The sequence below is a fragment of the Zosterops lateralis genome (genome assembly GCF_965231275.1).
Source record: "Zosterops lateralis genome assembly, chromosome: 2".
NCBI classification, from domain to species: Eukaryota; Metazoa; Chordata; class Aves; order Passeriformes; family Zosteropidae; genus Zosterops; species Zosterops lateralis.
Window position 1 is genome coordinate 75,016,437 of NC_139763.1, and position 20,605 is coordinate 75,037,041.

At 42.5% G+C, this 20,605-nt stretch overlaps 1 protein-coding gene across 1 annotated transcript; it reads left to right on the forward strand.

The window, feature by feature from the left end:
• Positions 1–4,430: 4,430 nt before the first annotated feature.
• LOC310906185 (vitelline membrane outer layer protein 1-like) lies at positions 4,431–6,090 on the forward strand (the record flags this gene model as incomplete). Its single annotated transcript, XM_083855245.1, has 3 exons — positions 4,431–4,598; positions 5,043–5,140; positions 5,805–6,090. The coding sequence occupies 3 exons, from the start codon at positions 4,431–4,433 to the stop codon at positions 6,088–6,090; spliced, it is 552 nt and encodes a 183-aa protein (XP_083711371.1).
• Between the last annotated feature and the right edge of the window lie 14,515 nt (positions 6,091–20,605).

A 20,605-nucleotide genomic window follows, 5' to 3' on the forward strand; every position in this document is an offset into this window, starting at 1 on the left:
CCACCTCTTTCCAGCACACCTGGACAGTATTTTCTCTGTCCCCAGCTGCCAGTGTAGAATCCTGCCTGAGCAGATACTCCTAATTTTTTGGCTACTATTTTCTGGTCCTTATTTGTTAACCTACTTTCCTGCTAATTCTAGACTTTAACACAGCTATGAGAAAAAGAAGTGAATGTCTCAGTGCAAAAGATGTAAAAAACCCTTGGATGTAAGAAAAGCAATTTCTTTGATACTGGTCATGGTCTCTGCTCTCTTTCTTTCTGCTCAGCAGGTTTCTTAGGGATATTTGATTTTCTTGCTGGCCGTCATATGCAAGTGGATTTCACAATGACATTTCAATGGCAAGTGGACCTTTTATGTGTTTTCTGTTCTTGTGTGGGCAGGTAATGCTGAAATTAATTTAGTAGGAAGAAAGAAAAAGGGGAAAAAAAGTAGTTTTGTCATGCTGGGTCCTGGACAGGAATTGGAAACTGAAAGAAATGAAGAGATTCCACAGCAGGGCAATTAGGCTTTCAAGAGAATGTGTTGAAATGTTACTAGTAATTGTAAACAAAAATTGAAACAAGCAAGTAAAGAATAAGGCAATAGGAAGAAGACATACAGATTCATAGATGAAGGAAATCAGTTCTATTAATTACACAGAAATAAAAAAGTGAGAAACTTGAAAGATTATAATTGCTGTATTAAAACAATAATGTATGCTCAGCCTAGTAGATAACTGTCTAAATTTTCAAGGGAAAGTTTTATATGAAAGCTGGGGGGTTGTGGGCAAGTGGGAAACCACCTGAAAATAACTTCACAACAAGGGAAGCACTACCTCTACATGTAGGTCATCTTTACATCCTGTCACTAATTGTCTCCTCTTACATCTATGAGAGAAATGGCTCTACTCGTGTAATTTGCTTTAAAACTTCTCTCTCTGCTCATGCATCTAGAAAATCCCAGCGCTTGTCTCATTTCTGATGTCTCTCATTTATTTTTTTTCCTGCCATTCAATTTTCTATTAATCTGAGTCAATTTAGCAAATGAGAAAATGAGGACCAGATAGCACATAATTTGATCACTCATTTTCTCTTAAACATTTGCCCATATTACTGAAAACTAATTCTCATTCAGCACTACCATTTTTAGCCTGAAAAAGCTTAAACAAAGTCTGAGGGTATAAGACTAGTTCAGATGGGATCATGGCTCCCTGTAGTCAGCAGTGATGAACAGATGATTTTAGGGAGAGGTTCATGTGAAGATCTCTGCTCCTCTCTATTGTTATCATGTTGTCTCTCTCAGCAGCTATGAAGGGAGCCCACTGCAATTATTTCAGATGGAGACATTTACATTGTAAATGTCTGCATTCGATCAGAATCTCACCCCTTCTTTCTATAAATGCAACCCTTTGCTTATTCATATTTTCATAGAATAGAATAGAATAGAATAGATCTTTATTGCCCTTTCATGTTTTTTTTGGCACTAGGTGTGATTTCTGGGTTTGCTGATTTACCATTCCCATGAGATAGTGTGTCTTTTGCAGGTTGCAGTTAGCTGTGGAATGTCTTATCTACATCCCAGGCTGCAGGTGAGGAAGGTTTGGCAGAGCCAGGCTGTGTGATTTACAATGGGTTTATAGCCAATTGTAATGATCAAGTTTGGCATTAGAGCTGCTATGGAACGTGGCTACTGAGAGCTGATGGGTGGCAAGCAGTGCCTTGGTGACAGTGTGGGAGGAATGTAAAATGGCCTAGAGCACACAGAAGCACACAGTCATTCAGCCAAAAACATCACCCTATGTCTATCAACTTCTTTTTTAGGGAATGCTGTTTACTTCCCCTCCTGTTTGGAGTTCCTGGCCACTTGCTGCCTTCAACCCTTCCTACAGCTCACTCAAAAGAATCCAACATCTCAAATGATCATCCTTTGGGCAGCATAAGGGTTACATGAATATGAGAAACTGATAATACGAGAAAGACAGCACAACACTGCCAAACAAAGTTTGTATTGCTGTGTGCAGTGTTTTCATATGTAAAAATCAGAAACTAACAAGTTTTCAAGAACAGCTAATACATAATTTTTTAAATAATTTCATAAAATAAGCAATTTTTGTATGGTATATGTTTTTGTATGTTATTGACAATTTTTTCATATTGTTCCATATAGATTTTTAAATGTCATAACATCACAATAATAATTTTATAAAATCAATATACTGATTAATGTTATATTAATCTCTTTATGAAAAAATAGAAGTTTTTATAAAAGCTGAAAAGTAGTGGCAATTTTTTTATGCTCCTCTGCCCAAAAAAATAGTTGTATTAATCTGGATGAATAATGAAAGGATGAAATACCCTGTATCATCATCATTTTACTGTAGTCATGTTTCATTAATCAAATTCATCATTTTTCCAATTTTCTTTAAAACTCTTCTGACATTTTCAAGGATATTAAAATACAAGAGAGAGAGCAAGAAAGCAGGTGGCTGTGTTGGTAAGAGATCTGGATCTCACCATTGTAGACTTTTTTTATTTTGGTAGTTTGTGTAAGCTGAGCTTTGGAAACTGAGGCATCCAAGCAAAATTGGCAGTGCTACCTGGTAGCAAAATCAGTCTGCTCTGCACATATTAAGTGCTGTCTAAGTGATGTACTGTAAAATCAAGTCCAAGGCATCTCACATTTGGCAGCCCAGGTTACCAGCTGTTTGGTTATAAATGGGAAAATTATATTTCCCAGGTCCTGGACTATTAGTTCTCCTCTTGGGCTTGAGTTTTCTCCTGGACCTGTGAAGTGTGGGTGGGAGTCATTTCTCATGGCCAAATCCCTGAAGGAGGTGTCACCTCCTGCCTCGTCCCACTCCTCTGCACACTGTGGGCTCACTGGGCCCTGGGATCCTCCTCTGGGGATGGGAAAAGACAGGAATCTTTTTTGAGCAGAGTCTGAGGGGGAGGATCCCAGGCTGTGGACCTGCATCACTGTTGCTAAAGGTGAAGTGATCAAGAGTGACGGTTTTGGGCCAGCAAAGGAGAAATGAATGGGGGAATCCTGCTCCTTTTGCAGCCTTAAACAGGTCCCAGCCATTTTTTTCTGACTCCTCCTTGCCATCCATTTGCTGCCAAGGGCAGGTCTGAGTGTCCTCAGCTACCACTGTGTGACCCTGCCTGAACAAACACACCTGGTTTGCCAGATGTGATTGCACAGTCCTTCTGGGAGAAAACACATCTCTGGATTTTGACATCCCTTTGGAGAAGTAAAACAAAAGTTCTGGTTTAAAAAGGAAAACAGGTTGTGCTGTCATCATGTGCTGGGCTCTTTTAGTGCCTTTCACTAAAAGGATCATCCAACTTCCCATCATCTTAATCTGAATATATTGCCAGCTGTACAAGGGTAAGGGGAATGCAGAGTCAAGAATGGGAAAAGCAACATCACCTTTTAGTGGGACAGGAACAGATGGAGGAGGACAGGAATTGGAAGAGAAACCTAAAAGAGGGAAATTCTTTGCCTTCTGTTAGTTCAAGGTTTGGAATCTCATCTTTCTTTAACATCCTGAGGATCAAAACACTTCTCTAAAATGTATTCTCTCTTCTTTGTCTATTGAACAGAGAGAAAGCTTCTGTCAAATGCTGCAAGGCCAACCAAGAGCCCTCTGAAACATTGGTTAACTCTATGTTAAGTGAATCTCAACTCCAGTGTTTCAAATTCACCTCTCTCTGAACCGTGACATCCTCAAAGACTGTGCTCTCAGGCTCACTATCACCTTTCTAGAAATGCTGCCTTTCAACTTGTCCCCAGTGGCGCTTAGCCCTGAGAATCACTGTGGACATCCCAGCATATCTGACTTTGGTTAAACTTGCTGCAAGAGCAAAGCATACAGATTTTATTGAGATAAAAAAGGCTGTTGAAAATAAGGATATTTTAAAACCATAAATTACCTAATTTGTTGAGATTCTCTGGAATCCTATTCAACAGAAGGTATTGGGAAACACAGGGCTTGAGTTTATGATTCTTTGTTCCAGACCAGGTCCCTTATGTTTTTTCATCCAATTGACCTTCCTTGCCAAATAGCAATATGTAAAATGGTTATGGCAGGTACTCTCAGAAGGCAAACATTCCCATGACCAAGTATCTGCATAGCCAGAAGCAGAAATCCATATTAAGCTTTTACCACAAGCACAGCAAGGAGCAGGAAGGTGTTCCCATAGCCCTTCAGTGATGGTGGATTAACCTATGGCCACAGTATCTGCTGTGTGTCAGCTGCTGAACTCCCAGAGAATCTCCTCATGGGCACTGTGAGCAGGTCAGCAAGTGCTGTGTCACTGCCTGGGTGGAAACTATTGTTCCAGTGATGCTTGTCAACGTAATGGTAGGGAAAGGCAAGCAGCCTTGGGAGGGTATAAATTCCCCAGCCCATACACCAGCTCTCCTTCAGCAGATGAAGAGCACGAGAGATGAAGTTCTTTGTTCCAGCTGCACTCATCCTGCTCCTGCTCTGCCCCCCAGGCACAGGGGTGCGTGAATTCACCTCTGTCCTCACTGTGCCCAACGGGGGCCACTGGGGCAAGTGGGGCAGCCGGCAGTTTTGCCATCACGGCTATGCCAATGGATTTGCACTCAAGGTAAAATTCATTCCCTACCATCTCCTAAGGGTGTTCTCCAGTTTTCCTCTTCTTGGCTATGATACTCTGTACATAAAACTAGGAGTCTTCTGGCAAACGTTGCCTGTGTAGCTACACCACAAAAGTCTGCATGTGGCTGATGTTGCTGGGAGAAGCCACATGGGTGTGCAAATCTAGATTCAGGGAGAGAGGTATTCACCAGTGTCTCTCCTGAGACTCTGCCTTACCTCTTGGGTCAGAAATAGTTAGAAAACACAAAGAATATGTTACAAGGGTTAGGTGGTTTCCCAGTGACAGCCATCTTTTCCAGTGTGCCTCCCAAGATATTTTCTCTTTCCCACTACAGAAAGGAGGTGGGACTGTTTATGACAGGCACATAAAGGACTTTTCCTGGGTGCTTTGCCCCTTGTCTTTACCTCTGTCCCTGTGTGACTTGCATTGCAGGTGGAACCTGACCAGTTTGGAAGAGATGACACTGCTCTGAATGGCATACGCCTGCACTGTCAGGATGACTCAATAACCATTGAGTCCTTGGTGGGAGAGTAAGTGGCACTGTGGTTTCTCTCCTGTTTCTCATGCATCAGCTCACAGAACACCCACAGGTCTCATCATTTGCAGGGATCTCTTCTCTCTGTACATAGTGCTGTAGTATAGTGAATTAAAACAAGTGGTTAGGGGTGGTTTTTCATTAATTTTGAGGGTTATTAAACATGGTTGCCTCACTTTACCACTTTTTGTTTGCACTTGGATTTTCTGCAGAGCACTGTGAACACCTGAAGTACAGTCCCAGGGATAGAGTCTTTCTTTGGAAGGGTTTCTAACCACACATTTAGAAACTGCCTGGTCCAAGCTCTGGCCATGCTGCAGGGAGCAGTACTGCACCTCTGGCTGCTCTCCCAGCTGCCTGGTGTGTACATGTCACACATCAGGGGTGCCTCATAAAATGTGCTCAGGCTGCTCTGTGAGTATCCACCACAACCATAACAATCCAATCTCATCCTTCCTGGTGTCTTTCTGATGAGATATCAATGAAGAGAAAAGTACATCTTTGGAAGGCGAGAAAAACAAAAGGAGAAAGTAAATCCCCTGAGTGCATCAGGATGCTATTACAAAGAAGTGTTAAGCTTCAGAGCAGCATTGTGAGGAGAAGGAACAGTTCTGAGCAGCTCACAGAGCCCAGACATTTTTCCATTTGCTTTTTGTCAGGTGGGGTTCCTGGACCAGCTTCCAGGTTTGCCCTGGAGGCTACCTAATCTCCTTTTCACTGAGAACAGAGGAGTCCCAAAGAGCAGGTGATGACACAGCAGCCAACAACATCCAGTTCAGATGCTCAGATGAAGCTGTGCTGGTAGGTGATGGACTGTCATGGGGCAGCTTTGGCCCCTGGACCAACAGCTGCAAGATATGTGGTCTCCAGACCAGGGTAGAGCCCCCACAGGGACTTCAGGATGACACAGCACTCAACAATGTGAAGTTCTTCTGCTGCAAATGAGCACTTGCTCCACCTTCACATCCCATATTCCCCAGCAAGGGAAATTCCAGTAAAGCTTTGCTCTAGCTTTGTACTGGGACATGCCTGTGATTATTTTCACTGCTTGCATCTTGCTGTTCTGGCCAATGCCTTAGATGATGATGTCTTTTATAGCTACTGCTACATTAGCATAGCCAAATCACTGCATCATGTACTGCTGGTATATTGCTGTGAAAATGCTCAATCTCTAGCAATTGCTGAGCTGACAGATTTCTCAGCTTTCTTTTTCCCTGACTGGCAAGTTTCTTTGAGGTTGGTCTGTCATTTTTTCTCCTATTTGAAGTTATACTTGATCTGTCAATAAGACAAATGGGGAAGAATGGGCATTTGAGTCTATTTGAAGTTTCTGACCAAAGCCAGAATGAGTAATGAGAGACAAATGGGATGGAACAGAAGTTTGGGTGGGCTCATGAGAAGCGCCAAAGCTTTGCTGTCATTGCCCACTCCTAGCTTGAATTGCCTCAAGATTTGTACATGCTTTTTGCATGCAATCTGTTAGCTGCTGCCTGAGCTCTTGCCTTAGGAAACACAGCTAGAAAGTGTGTTTATGCTGTGCATTCATCTGTGTGGTACTGAACCACCTGGGTGGGTTGTACCTCCCCAGGCCTCCCTCACTGCTGCTTTGCAGTGTGCTCTGCTGGCTCACCTGGCTGCTAGTGCAAAACATTTTCATGGGGCTTGGATTTTGTTTGTTGCCTCTGGGCTTCATGCTTTAAATAGAATGGGGGAGAATCCAAATTAAAAATAAACTCTATGTAATTCATCAATTTTTTATGCTCCAATTTGCTGGGTAAGCTGGAAGTTACTACCTTGTTTTGATGTGATAGATGTAAAGAATGTACTCTCAGCTCAGGGAAAAAGAACGTTTGGAGATTATTATCACGCTCTATCAAGTCACCAAGCCTCTCTGGCAAGAGTTTGAGAAGACTTGCTGCCTCTCTGAGCACCTTTGAGGAAGTGTAGCTGTTGCTATTCCCTCAAAGCATTATGCATCTTTGTGTGCTCGAAAAAAGGTAGGGGCATGATGTTGGCATTCTCCAGGTGACTGCTGGGGTTGGGCTGTGGGGATGTTTGTTTGGGATCACAGCCAGGTAGAGCTGCACGGAGCTGATGGTGGAGGTTCCTTCTGTCTGTTCACATCCTCTCCTTAGCACATACATAGTAGCCATCACCACTCTGGCTCTTCAGGCATACAAATTTTTCTTACCCTCGCCTCAAAAAGTACTCAAATAATGACTGTATTTTCTTCCACTGAAGCACTTCAGCAAAGCTTCCATAATGCAAGGAGAATCTCAGAAAAATTCCTGCATTTGAATGATTTCATTAAAAAAAAATTAATATTAATTTTTCCAGTCACACCTTCTGCTGCAAATTTTCATAGTTCTGATTTGTTTAATCTCAGGATTTGACTTATTTCTTAACATTTGGTATTTCTAAATTATCCTTTAACTGCTTTCTGTCCTCCTCTTGATTGCAGACATTTTAAGTGTGTTAATGCTTTAATAAAGAAATGCTTATTTTGTAAAACCAGCCCAGTCACCACTTGAAATACTGATTATTAGTGTCAAGGAACCATTTTGTAGCTTCCATCTCAATTTGAGAGTTTCTCAAAAAATCCTTATTTATCATATATACAGCTCTCTATAGACATATAAATCTCTCAGCTCTAGCAATTAGCCAAAAAGAAACAAAACAAACTCCCTCCTGCCAAAAACCCCAATAAAAACAAACAACCCCCAAATTGCAACCTTTTTTTAACAAATTAAATTCTGATGCTATGACAGTTAACTGGACTTAGCAGGGTCTACACCGAATCTTAATTTCCAAAATGACTGTTTTCAAGCCCCACAAGAGGACACATTTTAGTTTGCATCTAGCTGCTTGGCTTTCATTTTCCTGTGAAACAGAAATAATTTCAGCTTTCAAACTGACATCCAGTATAATTAGTGAGGCAATATTTGAGGACATAAAAGTAAAAATAGCTGCACTGATCTAAGCAAAACAGGCTTAATTCGATGAAAGTGAGAAGGAGTCATGGTGACATGATTATCTGCATCATTTTCCAAAGCCTGGGGAATTCCCTTGCTGGGGCAGAGGCAGCTCTATGCACTTCACCGAAGTTTTAGAGGGCCAGCTACTGGTCACCTTCCACCAGAGCACATGGGACAAGCAAAAACCATCAGGATTTAACACTATGACACTGTGTGATCACAGTGTTATAGAGATCAGCAAATCTCACAATAGGACATTTCAAGTGCTTTTGTTTTAGCAGGTGAGTAAGTTGTGGTTTTTTGAAAGATATACTGAGTTGTGTGTGCAGCCAATTATATGTGGGAGGAAATGTCAGGTAATTCATCACCTCCACACAGAGAAGGTTTCTAAGAGAGTTAATTTTCGGAATGACCAATGCCACTGAGCTAAAATGCTTGAACAAAGGAATGGTATTTCTTTTGAATTACTTGTTCAAGAAGCAGTACCTGTTTTCTTATATATGTGTATGCACTTGTAAATGTAGATGATAGAAAACTTATAGTTCGTGTTGCAAATTCCCTCTCCAGGGGGTAACTCAGCCTGGAAGACTTTGAACATCTGCTCTTTCTTTGGAAATGACGATTCAGTTAAATTTTGAGGTTTTACTGTGGGAAGAATTAATCACAGCGCCAGCAAAACTGACCTTCTATGCTTTCCTGTTGTGCCAGGTGTAACACAGCTTCCTGTCAGAGTGTGAACAGAAACTCCAAATGAGAGCTGTTCCAAGGAATATTTGGAAAACAGAGTATCATCTCCTCATCATGTACTTTCTCATGTACTTATCAGCAACTTAAAAATCAAATGGCTATTTTTTTATCATCTGAATACTGATGGACCAGCTGGGTCTCCTCTGATGGTCCACTTGCAAAACATGGGTCATATCCAAACTAGAAAGTAGGTCTCAGGCATTTACTTCACTCAGAGTGGATGAATCACTCTTATAACAGAAATGAAAGTATAAAACCATCATCTAAGTGTGCTGAGCTGGTGTGGCAGAAAATGTGCATGGCTGGAATCTGTGAGTAGCTACATCTGCATGACTTAGAAAAGTGACTGTGTGTCTCTGGCACATCTAAGAGTCAGGAATATGTTGCCAAAGAACTAACACACACTTCCTGCGGAATGTTGGTGGGACTAGTGGCAACACTGAGGATCAAGCAAGAATTATCCCTGAATCTATTGATAACATGGCAATTTTGGATCTGGAGCATGAGTAGGCTTGGGGAAGGCAAGGAGGAGTTCTCCACTGAGCCATGCACGCATGGCACAGCTCCCAGGGAGACTGGCAGAAGTAGCAGGCCTGGAGCTTTTCCAAAGTGATTTTTAAAAGTCAATTCTATTGAATAAGACTGAATCAGACCAAGACCAGACCTTCTGTTAGCAGTGCTCCAGTGAACCGAGCTTTGAGCCTGCCTCTGAGAAAGATGGCCGTAGAAATCCTAGCCTTTATGACCATATTGTTCCTGTTGCACAAGGAAAATAGATATTCCATCCATCAAATGTGCTCTGAAGCTTAAGTTGTTAGTTTTTGTGAGATGCAGAGGAAACTCCTGAAGATGGTTTAGCTAGATATCATTGACAGTACTATACATGATGAGTACACCATGCAGCTTGTGCTCAACCTGTCATAGTTAGCAAGATTTGCAACCCCATAAAACCAACCCTAATTAACTAGTGTGAATGCCAATGAACAAACAACTAAGAACATCTGGTTTTGAATTTTCTGGGTATCATTATTTGGAAATGTTGTTACAGAATGTGAGGAGCAGAGAACATTAACCTATGGGTCATGAAAAGAAAAACATCAGGACTCTGGAGAGGTGATTCATGAAAGATTGAATTCTGGTTTCCATGCTCCCCCACAACACTGAGCCTGTGGGCATGCCTTTGTCCCACAGGACTGAAGATCTATGGTATTGTGCTTGAACACTTACCTTTTGTCTGAGGAGTTGTTTCATCGTTTGTACCTGCCTGCTCTGTCTTCATCTCTGCAGAAAGGGAGCCTATCCAAGGCAGTCCAGGCTCCAACAAGTAATGTTAGAAGCTGCTGTCCTGGCAGGAAGAAGGAGTAGCTGGCTCAGTGAAAGCTGGGGGAAAAGAATGAGCTGTCTGGCAATGCATAGACATGATTATCAGCAAGGGAGCAACACCAGATATATAGAAAACATATTGCTCTTGGACAGATAATGTAGAATCTTTCTTAGAGACCTTTGCATTTGGTGCGTGTTTCCTGAGCTTTCCATGTTCTTTCTACTAGAGCAAAACTTGGTAGACATCAGTCAACCCATAACCCCCTACAACACAGACTGACTCTCTACTGCTTTCCAAGGCTTGGTGGCTTTGGCAACAGGCCACCTAGCTGGGTGACATTTGGCTCCACTTGCAGCTGGGCCTCTCCAACAGAGAGGATTTTTTGAAATCTCCAACAGAGATTTCTTTTTGATCACTCAAAACCAGTTCAACAGTAGCAATGGAGTTGTGGTAGCTTGGTGCATTTCTTAATGAATGTAAACCAGCAAAATGGACACCAGTGACCTCTTTAGTGCTGTGTAGAAAAGGAAAAAAGTGTCAGTGCTACAAGAACACATGCAGGAGTTTACTAACTTTATTAGTTGTGAAAAACAAAATTTTCAGAGGGAGCAGGACAGTATGAGAAGTCAGGTTACTGTGGGAGTCATTTCAGGGAAGCATTCTGCAGCTGTCCATTAATGACTGAGAAGTCCATGGACAAAACTTTACATAACTGGCTTCATTAAAACCCAGAAAGGGCCGCTCTTACCCTAAAGGACTCTCTTCATGCATTCAAAAATAATTTCACCTTTGCAAGTAGTAGAAGTAGATTAAAAAATTAATTCCCCAATCTGATGTTGTCTCTAGAATGCCCTTCAATCCTTGTGCCAGCAATTTTTTTTTATGTCAGTGAAATTTTTATAGTGAGATAACCAGAAGTAATTTAGAAAGCAACTTTCTGTCTCAGCTTTTGCCACTTATCAAATAAGATCACCTTTAGTAATTCTAGTTTATTGCTATAGAATCCACAACATGGCTAGAAGTGCTTTCAATTGAAAACATGAAATAGATTCTAAAAGTTGATTTGAACATGTTCTTTTCTGAGGAGAAAAGACAAAAATAAATTCTGTCTCCTGCTAGCTACAATGTTTGTACTTCACTGTGACAGCAACTTCTGTGTGCTTGCTGGGAAGAGCAGTGTCCAGGGGACAAAGCTTTTCTAATTTTAAAGGAGACTTTCATCTCAGGAAAAGTAGTACTTAAATGAAGAAAATATCACTTCTATGTCTAGGTTTTTTCAAACAAATTTCTGAGAACACATCACTGTTTTATGGAAAAAACATAACTGGGTTTCTCCTCTGGGTCATGCTGGAGGTAGTGAAGTTGCACATCTCTGAAGTAAGGGATAAGTAAGAAAGGCATAAACTTAGGAATTATTACAGTATAAAAAAACCTGATGAAAAATTTCCTTTCAAGTCCTACCAAATGACTGCAACTTTCCATGCGAGATTATAACACCCCTGTTACGGTGCTAAGTAGTTATCCAGCAGTACCTGCTGAGTCTCACTCCTATTAGAGGTGTAAGAAATCCACTGGTGTCCTCCTGGACTTTTAAACCCAGCTGGAAGTTTATCAATGAGTTACCTCAGAGGTGGCTCACCTTGAATGAGGCACAGTGTCACACTCTCGCTTGTTAAGCAGGCTTTTATATAAGTGTTATGGTTTCCATAGAAACATAACTAAATCTTTCCTCCAGCATAATCCCCAAAAGCTTTCACAGACCTGGAAAATACACAGTGAACAGTCAAATCATTTTTTATGCTGACAAAAAGAATGCCACAGTTGTCACCCAGTCAAGTTTCTCACATGGGGCAAAATAAGTTTAAATCCCACACACCAGAACTGCCTTGCAGCATTCAGACATTTTTCTGGAATCCCACTTCCCTGCAAGTTCAATTTTAAGAAGCTCTAGAAAAACCTTACAGAACGATGCAAGCTATAGGTGGGAAAGGCCTTAATTGGGTTCTCAAAGCATATTGGTGAGTGCAAAACTCACAAGAACAGAACAGAAACAATAATTGTGCTGATGATCTCTCCCCCAGGCCTATATTGCTTCCAGATATGCATTTTCAAGTGTTCTTCGTGAGGAGTTTGAAATATTCTCTTTAATACCTGGGACTACCAGCATGTAACAAGGATTCTCTAGGCAGAAGGATTTCCCCCTAACAGTCTATTTCCTCTTGTGCAGTTTCACCTCACTTCTCTTAGCAATTTAGGACCCCATTCAGTTTCCTAGGTCATGGCTGAAGACTTTCTTTAGCTTGGAGAAAAAGAGACACAGGAGGGAACTTAGTTCTCTCTGAAAGGAAGTTAGAGCCAAGTAGGGATCAGCCATTTCTCCCAGGCAACCAGGGACAGGACAAGAGGAAATGCCCTCAAGTTGTGCCAGGGGATGTTCACGTTGAACATCAGGAAGTTTTTTTTCCAAAGGGTGGTCAGGCATTGGAACAGGCTACCCAGGGAGGTGGTGGAGTCACCAACCCTGGAAGTGTTCAAGAAATGACTGGACATGGCACTTAGTGCTGTGGTTATTTGGATAATGGTGTTTGGTCAAAGGTTGGACTTGATGATCTTGGAGGTAATTTCCAAACTTAATGATTCAGTGAATTCTCTAGGAAGATGATTTCTTACAGATCTGTGTTTAAACCTGCCTACCCTTCTAGTGTTTTCAAGAATGTGAGCAGAGCAAGTTGAAATAAAATCTGGACAAAAGTATAATGATTCATACTATAAAGTTTTATAAAATTCTTTTTTTAAAGTTTAAATATACAGTGCTGCTGCAATTCATATAAGCAACTCAGCATAAGTTTAATGCAGGTGCATGAATAGTTTTGTCACTGTCAAAACTTAAAATTAAACAGAAGCTGGTGTTGGGCTGACTTTGCTTGCTAGAATTATTTACCATGAATGACAGATATATGAACTGCAGTGCCCTCAGGTGGAACTTACCTGAGTGAATATGGACACTTGTAATTTATAGTCCATCAGTGACAATGTCCTTGTATTCTGCTTCTGTTATAGAAAGAGATCTGATGTTTAGCAATAGCCTAACCCTGTTAGTTCTCTGTTTAAAGAATAAAATGCAGTTCTTTCAGCTTGGAGTTAGGTTATACATTCCAGGCAAAGAAAGAAAAATCTTCCAAGGAGCTGATTCAGGGCTGCTAGTTGTGGGTGACCAATGAGTATTAATGGCAAGTGATGGCTTGGTAACAACTCCCCAGACACTGGGGCTCTCTGTGCACTCAGTCCCTTCTGCAAAGCAGATGGTCTTGTCCACAGCCAGGAGCCAGGTGGGTACCAAGAGCTAGACACAAAACTCCCAGACTCTGCATAATCTCCCCTTCATGTGGGAGCATGGAACAGTTGTCAGCTCTCATTATGTCCCTCTGAGTGAACTCAGTGCCTTCCCAGCTGGGCTAAAGCAGAACTGGCTGGTAGAGACCTGAGGAATGGCAGCTGCTCTGAGAACTCTCTGCTTCCATGGGGAAAAATCCCTCCCTGGTTCACTGGCTGTCTTGCATGCTTTCCTTGGAGCAGAGTAGACAGGGAAGGAGAAGGGCTGTCCCTTTCGTGCTCCTGGCATGGGGAGAGAAGGAGGGGGGTGAGCAGCTCTTACTAGAGCTGTCCTCCTTCATCCTGGGTGTGACACCCAGCTCATGAGGACTCAGCTTAAGGGAAGTAAGCAGGGCTTGAGAGGGGACACAGACACTTGAAGCTAAAACATATTGAGAAACAGCTGAGATGAACTATCGTTTCATGTCCTTATGGTTGCCTCCAAGAATAAGAGTTATTTCCTGAAACTTTGGGGTTTTTTTTTTAAAAAAATCAATTAATTCAAACTGTAGTTCAAGATAGCTTAATGTCAGAAAGTCCCAGGCAGGTTGGCAGTAGATACAAATTTGCTCTGGCAAGGCCAGGGTATCCTAGGAGCTGGTTGGGAACTCTACAGGAATGATCTACACATCTCTGCCAGGGTTATGTTCCAGTCAAATTGTTGAACCTCCAGGTGAAGGGGCTGATGGAGGAGCTGAACCCACTACACAGCATCAGGTAGGTTGAAGGGAAACTGTCCCTTGAGGCAAGACCCCAAGCCCTGCGTTGCATGGAAGGATGTATGGCAAAGAGCAACCCCTGAACAAGTAGAGGATGGGGACTCCTGTGGTGGGACTGACTGGATGCTTGTGAGCTACAGCAGCAGGAGAAAAGCTCCTTTACCACCTGGGCAGGACCTCAGTAGGTGAGACCAGAGGTTGTATTGGGGTAGGAGTCCAAGCTGGTTGAGCCTGATCCATACTCTGGAGCAGTGTGAGCCTCTGAAGCAGTGTTTGCCACTTCCAATGAGCTTCCTGCTGCTCTGTTTCTGCTCCTTTGCACTGGGCTTTTCTAAGAAGAAGCTGATCTGGGTGCATGCTCCTGAGCTGCAGGTATCAGAAAGTAGCTGCAGGTAGCGCTGTTAGATATGTGTGTTCCCACTGTGAGAAACCATCCTGATCTCAAATAGCCTAGAGTCACTCAATACAGGAAAAACATGGATAGGTAATGGTGGTAGTGAGGCAATGTCTTTGATGATGTCCAAAAAACAGTAGAAGAAATTCTGGCATAAAAGATAGAGGAAAACCAGGAGTGAATAGACAATTACAGTTTAAACTCCTCTTCCCAAGGAGACCTGTGGTCTTTTTGCATAGATATTTATAGTATGCAGTCTGCATTATAGTCATCCTTTGAGGGACTAAGCTTCACGAGCTGAATAAAGAACAGTAATACAATGATGTAATTTAATTAGAGCGTATTTCATATAACAACATGACAAGTGTCCTGTTTCCATTCACCCTGGAAGCTGTACTGTGTTGATTTCAGTGCTGATAGTGATGCTGCAGGAGCAGCCTCAAACTGGTGGTGATAGGGAGAGCCAGGCTTTCTGCTGTGCTGGGATGGATACACCAGCTAGGAATGGCACTGCCTGACAGCATCACCTCTGGATGCAGGCAAATGCAGGCCACAGCCATGGACTTTGATGGCTTTGTGATATGTCTGAGGAAAAGTGGGTTTCTGAGACATGTTCTTATGAACCTTTCTCCCAGTTTCTGCCAGTGACTATTAAATAAGAGGAGCCACTCTCATGTAAGATATGTACCCCAATTAAAAAAGGAACAGAGATCTCAGCAGAAAGAAACTGCGTCTCTAGCATTACTTCAAGTGCGTGTCACCTCCTGGGATTGTGAGAGAAAGGAAAATACATCACAAAACTCCACAAGCAGAAGTTAAATCCCTACTGAAGACCAGAGGCATGCAAATACCAATGTTTCCCTTTCAAGTTTTAGAGCTACCTATGAAGATAAAGCTACTAATCAGGTAAGCTGCAAGTCAGGTCTCATCCTTTGGCTGATCCAAATGGCCAAAGCTGGATGACACTTAATTTCCTCTGAGGTGAAGTGATGCCACCAGCTGTCTCAAGGCATAGGACTGCAGAGACATTCCAGATCTGATGGGGAATCCCAGTCAGATTTTTCAGATGTGAAAAAAGTGGAGCAACAAGGGAAAATCTTGATCCACCTTAGAAGGGAAGTTCACTGTCCCTATGACAAAACAGACTCATCATTGCCCGCAGCACTTGTCAGCTTCCTTAAAGACCCTAGACACACTGGGGCACACCTAACATATCAACAACTTCCAGAGTCCTAAGAATGTATACTTTCCTTCGTAGCAACATTAACCACAAAGAAATCCAATTCCTGCTTAGATTAAAGGATAAAGGCCTCTAGGAATCCAACATCTTGGGAAAGAACTGTTTAGAGCCCCATAACAGCAGCTTAGGTGACTACTGTGATGTTGCAGTCTGAAGTGAATATTGCTTTTATGACCACATTTTGATTTGGCACCAAGTGCTTCTTTGCTAAGTGAGCCAAGGACCAGTTTGGGTTAGAGCTTGATTTGGGGATGCTTTAAAGCCTGGATACTTTTTCTGGACTTCTGCTGAGGAGAAGTAGAGCTCTTTCCATGAGGTCCTTCTGTCAGTCATCATGAGGGTACCAAGTGCTCTCCTACAGCAGTTTTCTCCGGTGGACCCTGAGAATTGCCTCCAGGTGATCTTCAAAAGAAATACTGGTTGGTGTATTCCCAGTCTTTTTAAGCACTCTCAGAAAAAGAATCATTTACCCATTACTGGAGTTTGAGATATGCCATCCATGTCCTCACTCACCCTGCACCCTCTTTACTCTGTCTCTTGGAGCCCTGAATCATGCAGATGATGGCTGGGTGCCAACACAGGCAGCAGTCCAGCCATTAGTCACTGTGTGGAGCACTGAGGCCATAAGATTCATCTGAACTCACTAAGGTACAGCAAAAGGCCTCCAAAGGCACAAGTCTCCTTCTGCATGCTGTTGCAGGGAAGGAGAAGAATTGCTTTCTGGGAAGGGCAAGAAACCTCCTGAAAACCTATCTTACCTGCAGGAGCATCTCCGTGACATCTTGGCTCTCCCAGGTTGTTGCCTTCACCCCCACAGAGTGGCATTTTGAGGAGAGGAGCACTGGATCCCTGATGGCAGCAGCTGTCCCCTTGTGAACTGATTCATTTGTCAGCAGCAAGTCTGACTACAGAGCACAGCTGTGACCTGTGAGCTGCCTGGTCAATGTGCAAATGCTGGCTGTCTAAATGGACAGAAGAAAAGCAGCAAACATCTAACTTCCCAGCACAGAGTGAGATTCCTCTCTGTTGAACTTCCAGCTGGGGCTAGGGGACCATGAAAGAGGATGTGCAAACACAGTGTGCAAACAGTGCTCTTCAAAATCCCTGACCTGTCTTTAAGTGGTTTGCTTTGTTTTAGCTGGTAGCACAGACACTGACAATGTATGAGGTGCATGACTCCTTCAAGCAGCAATCCTGCTGGTCTCACCAGTTGATCAATACCTAAGGAAGGGCTGCAGCAGTTTCTCCTCAGTATTTTATATTATACTGTACTCTACTACATTATATGTGTGTTCAGCAGGTGATTCTGATCAGGGATGATGTGCTGCAGATTGCTGTTGCTGTCTATCAACACAGATCTCTTCTGCATAAAGATGCTGATGTGAAATAGGCCTGTAAGTTGGGGCTGGAGGAAAAATGTTGAAGAAATGCAAATTGTATTGAAGTACATGATTTGGATGTGATGGGGCCTGATAGGCACTAGGCAAGGATTTTATGGACTGTGCTCTATGCCCAGCTCTGCAAAATGCACTGTCACTTACCTGTCATTAGTACACTGGGTGCTCTTCACTTCTCAACTCTATCTCCCTTTAACGAGGATCCAACTTCTCTTCTGGCCATTCCAGCCAAAAATGACAGCAAGGGAGATCTGCATTAACACTTGGTATCTGCTGTTGGTCTCCACTGAGTGTACAAGTGTCCCAGCCCTCTCTTGCTCCTCCGGACAGCTCTGGCAGCTGAACCACACTGGTGCTCTGAGAGCTGGAGAGGAGGCTCCTCTCCTGTCCTGCTGCAGGGCTGCTGCTCTTCACCTTTGCTCTTCACATTTTCTGTGATCTGCTCTGCTCAGACTTCCCTGCACAGCTGGAAAATCCTTGCCATAGATCAGATATCAGGGCATTGCCCCCATACCAGAGATGAAGATGTGGAGCAACCAACATATTTGATAATCCTCTGTCTGTGTTTCACAGCCCTGTTCCTCAGTTGCTGGTGTTTTACCAGACATTATCCCATCCAGGGATTGTATTAGTATGTAGGAATATGTGTCCTCTAACAGCTCAAACTCCAATTTCTCTTAGTAAACCTCATCTTGTTTTAAGTTAAATATTTGGCTTAAATGACTTAACTGCACAAATATAGCAAAATGTTACAAGAATGCTGGAGAGGAACTTTTTAGAAGGACATGTAGTGAGAAGACAATGAGCAATGGATTTAAAGTGAAAGAGGGTAGGTTTAGAGTAGATGTTAGGGAGAAATTTTTCACTGTGAAGCTGGTAGTCATCTGAGTCAGGATCTTCTGCTGTTGTTTTAGTCTCTGAAGGTGTTTTCAGGAAGAGGCATGCTGCAGCCTAATATGTAGACGAAATGCTGAAATGTGGGAGCTTCAAAGGTTTTAGGATGTTCAGATTGCTGGAAATGAAAACGTTACTTGATTGTGACCTGGAAAAACTTGATAGGAAGAAAATATCAGTTAGTGAATGGCTCATTAAGCTCAGGGCAGAGGAAGGTATTATGAGTTACAGTAGCTGGATGCTGAGGATGGAAAATTTGAGTAGGAAAAAATAAGGTGCTGATATGAACTTGACATGAATAACTATTAAAGCAGGCAGACAAGGAAAAAGCAGGGTCTCCACCTCTGGAGGACTCCCAACATCAGCAGGATACTTCTCTGGAAGACTCTGGCTGAACACAGACTGCCAGGCGTGAGGAGGAGAACAAGACTATCCTGTAGTAGCTGTGACATCTCTGGTGAGGTGAGGGAACCTGCTGTTCCAAAAAGGATTTAAACTCTCTGGATCAGTGAGTAAAAGAAGTGGGAGCTCATTTCATCTTGCTGCATTCATCAATTGTTGTGTTGGAAGCCCCCAGTTTAGACACATGCACCAAGCAGAGGCATATGCAAGAAGGCTGGTTGGGTTTACTGCCTTGTCACTGCACTGAGCTTGGCACCTATGGGAGCTACAGAAATGCAAAACCTACTTATTAAATCAAATTAGTACCACTAAGGTGTTGATAGACAGACTGGTCAGTTTTCCAGAACGATGATTTGCTGCCAGAGGTGCCAATTTTCTTTAAAATTAACCATTATGTACCAAGTAAGCCTTTTACAACAAATACCATGGAGTGGTTTGGGTGGAAGATGCAGAAAATAGGGCAGCCTAATCAGAGGCTGAAATCAATCTCCTGCTGTCCCCGACGCAGAGACTCTCTGTGCTGAGATCTCTGCTGCATAAAGACAAGGCATGTCCTTGCCTGTGCATTGCAAGGAAGGTCATCAGGGATTTACAGGAGTGACACAGAAGACTCTGAGACCTTACATTTGCATTCTCAGATTCACCCCAGCATTAACCTGTACCCAAGTAGAATGAACTATTTTCAGCTTTATGCCACAGGTTCCCCTGCAATACCAAATCCAGATAAGGGATTAAATTAACTGTGCAAAAACATGCATCTGTCCGTTCAGACATTAATTTGGTGCTTGCCTCAATTTTCACATTAACAAGATAAATGCAATAATTTTAGTATAAGAAAGAAATAATAAAATTTGATGAACAAACCCTTTTGAAGTGGTCTGACTTTCTCTCAAAAAAAGCTTTTTCCCCCTGTTTTTTAAAGAAAATAATAAAAGTATTTTTTGGTGACCAGCCAGTCCAGAAAATAAACTGCCAGTGTTATGCTGAACTGGTCTATTAGTATGGATACCAAGAGGCACTCTGCTCTTCATTTACATTGTGAAGGAATGGTTTTCCATGCTAATGCCCTCTTTCCATCAGTGTCCTACAAATGGAATCATAACAACATCTTGCAGTCTTGCCTGGATGCTTGCAATTGTGCAAGAATCTCAGCAGAAATCCATGCTAAGTCCTCACCCTTGCTTCCTGAGAAGAGGACAGCTTTTTAAAATAGATCCCAAACCGCCTCTGAGCACAGCAACCCCTGGAAGATGCATTACTTGTGTTCAATAACATTATTTTTGATAGGGTTCATGTCAATTTGAAAGAGCATTTTAAAAATACAGAGCAGTTCCTTCCATAATTATTGCTACACCAGCTTAATTTACAAACTCCTGTAAATCTGTTGACACATGGTAATTGTGGTATTTAATCTTTTGTTCTAATATCAGATTTATACTGGTTTGGTACACTCAGTTCCTTTCATTGCCAGATTCATCCCAAGTGCCCTTCATTTTTCAAAGATGGGTAGAGGAAAAATTTCTCTAAGAAGTGAGTGTCTGGAAATGAAGCATGGTGGAGGTGTTTATTCTCCTGGGTGAGTAAAATAGTTGCGTCAAAAGCTCTGTATGAGAAGGGAAGGGAAGGGAAGGGAAGGGAAGGGAAGGGAAGGGAAGGGAAGGGAAGGGAAGGGAAGGGAAGGGAAGGGAAGGGAGATGACACTTAATTGACATCTGCTCAGAAACTTAGAGTGGTCATAAAATGCTGTCTCAACAATACAAAAACACAGACTCGTTTTCCCCTGTGATCCAGAACAGTTAGTCATTCTCAGACACCCTTGAGAATCTGGGCCTGAAATTCTAATTTGAGAAACAAAAACCTGGAAATGTACTCTCTTTTGCACCACAGTTTGCCCATGGAGGAACCAATAGATGCACTTTTGAGAGCAACAGAGTGCAGGCAGATCTCTTGGTACTAAGTGAGTGCCATGTCAGCTACTCCTGTTCTTGATGCTGCA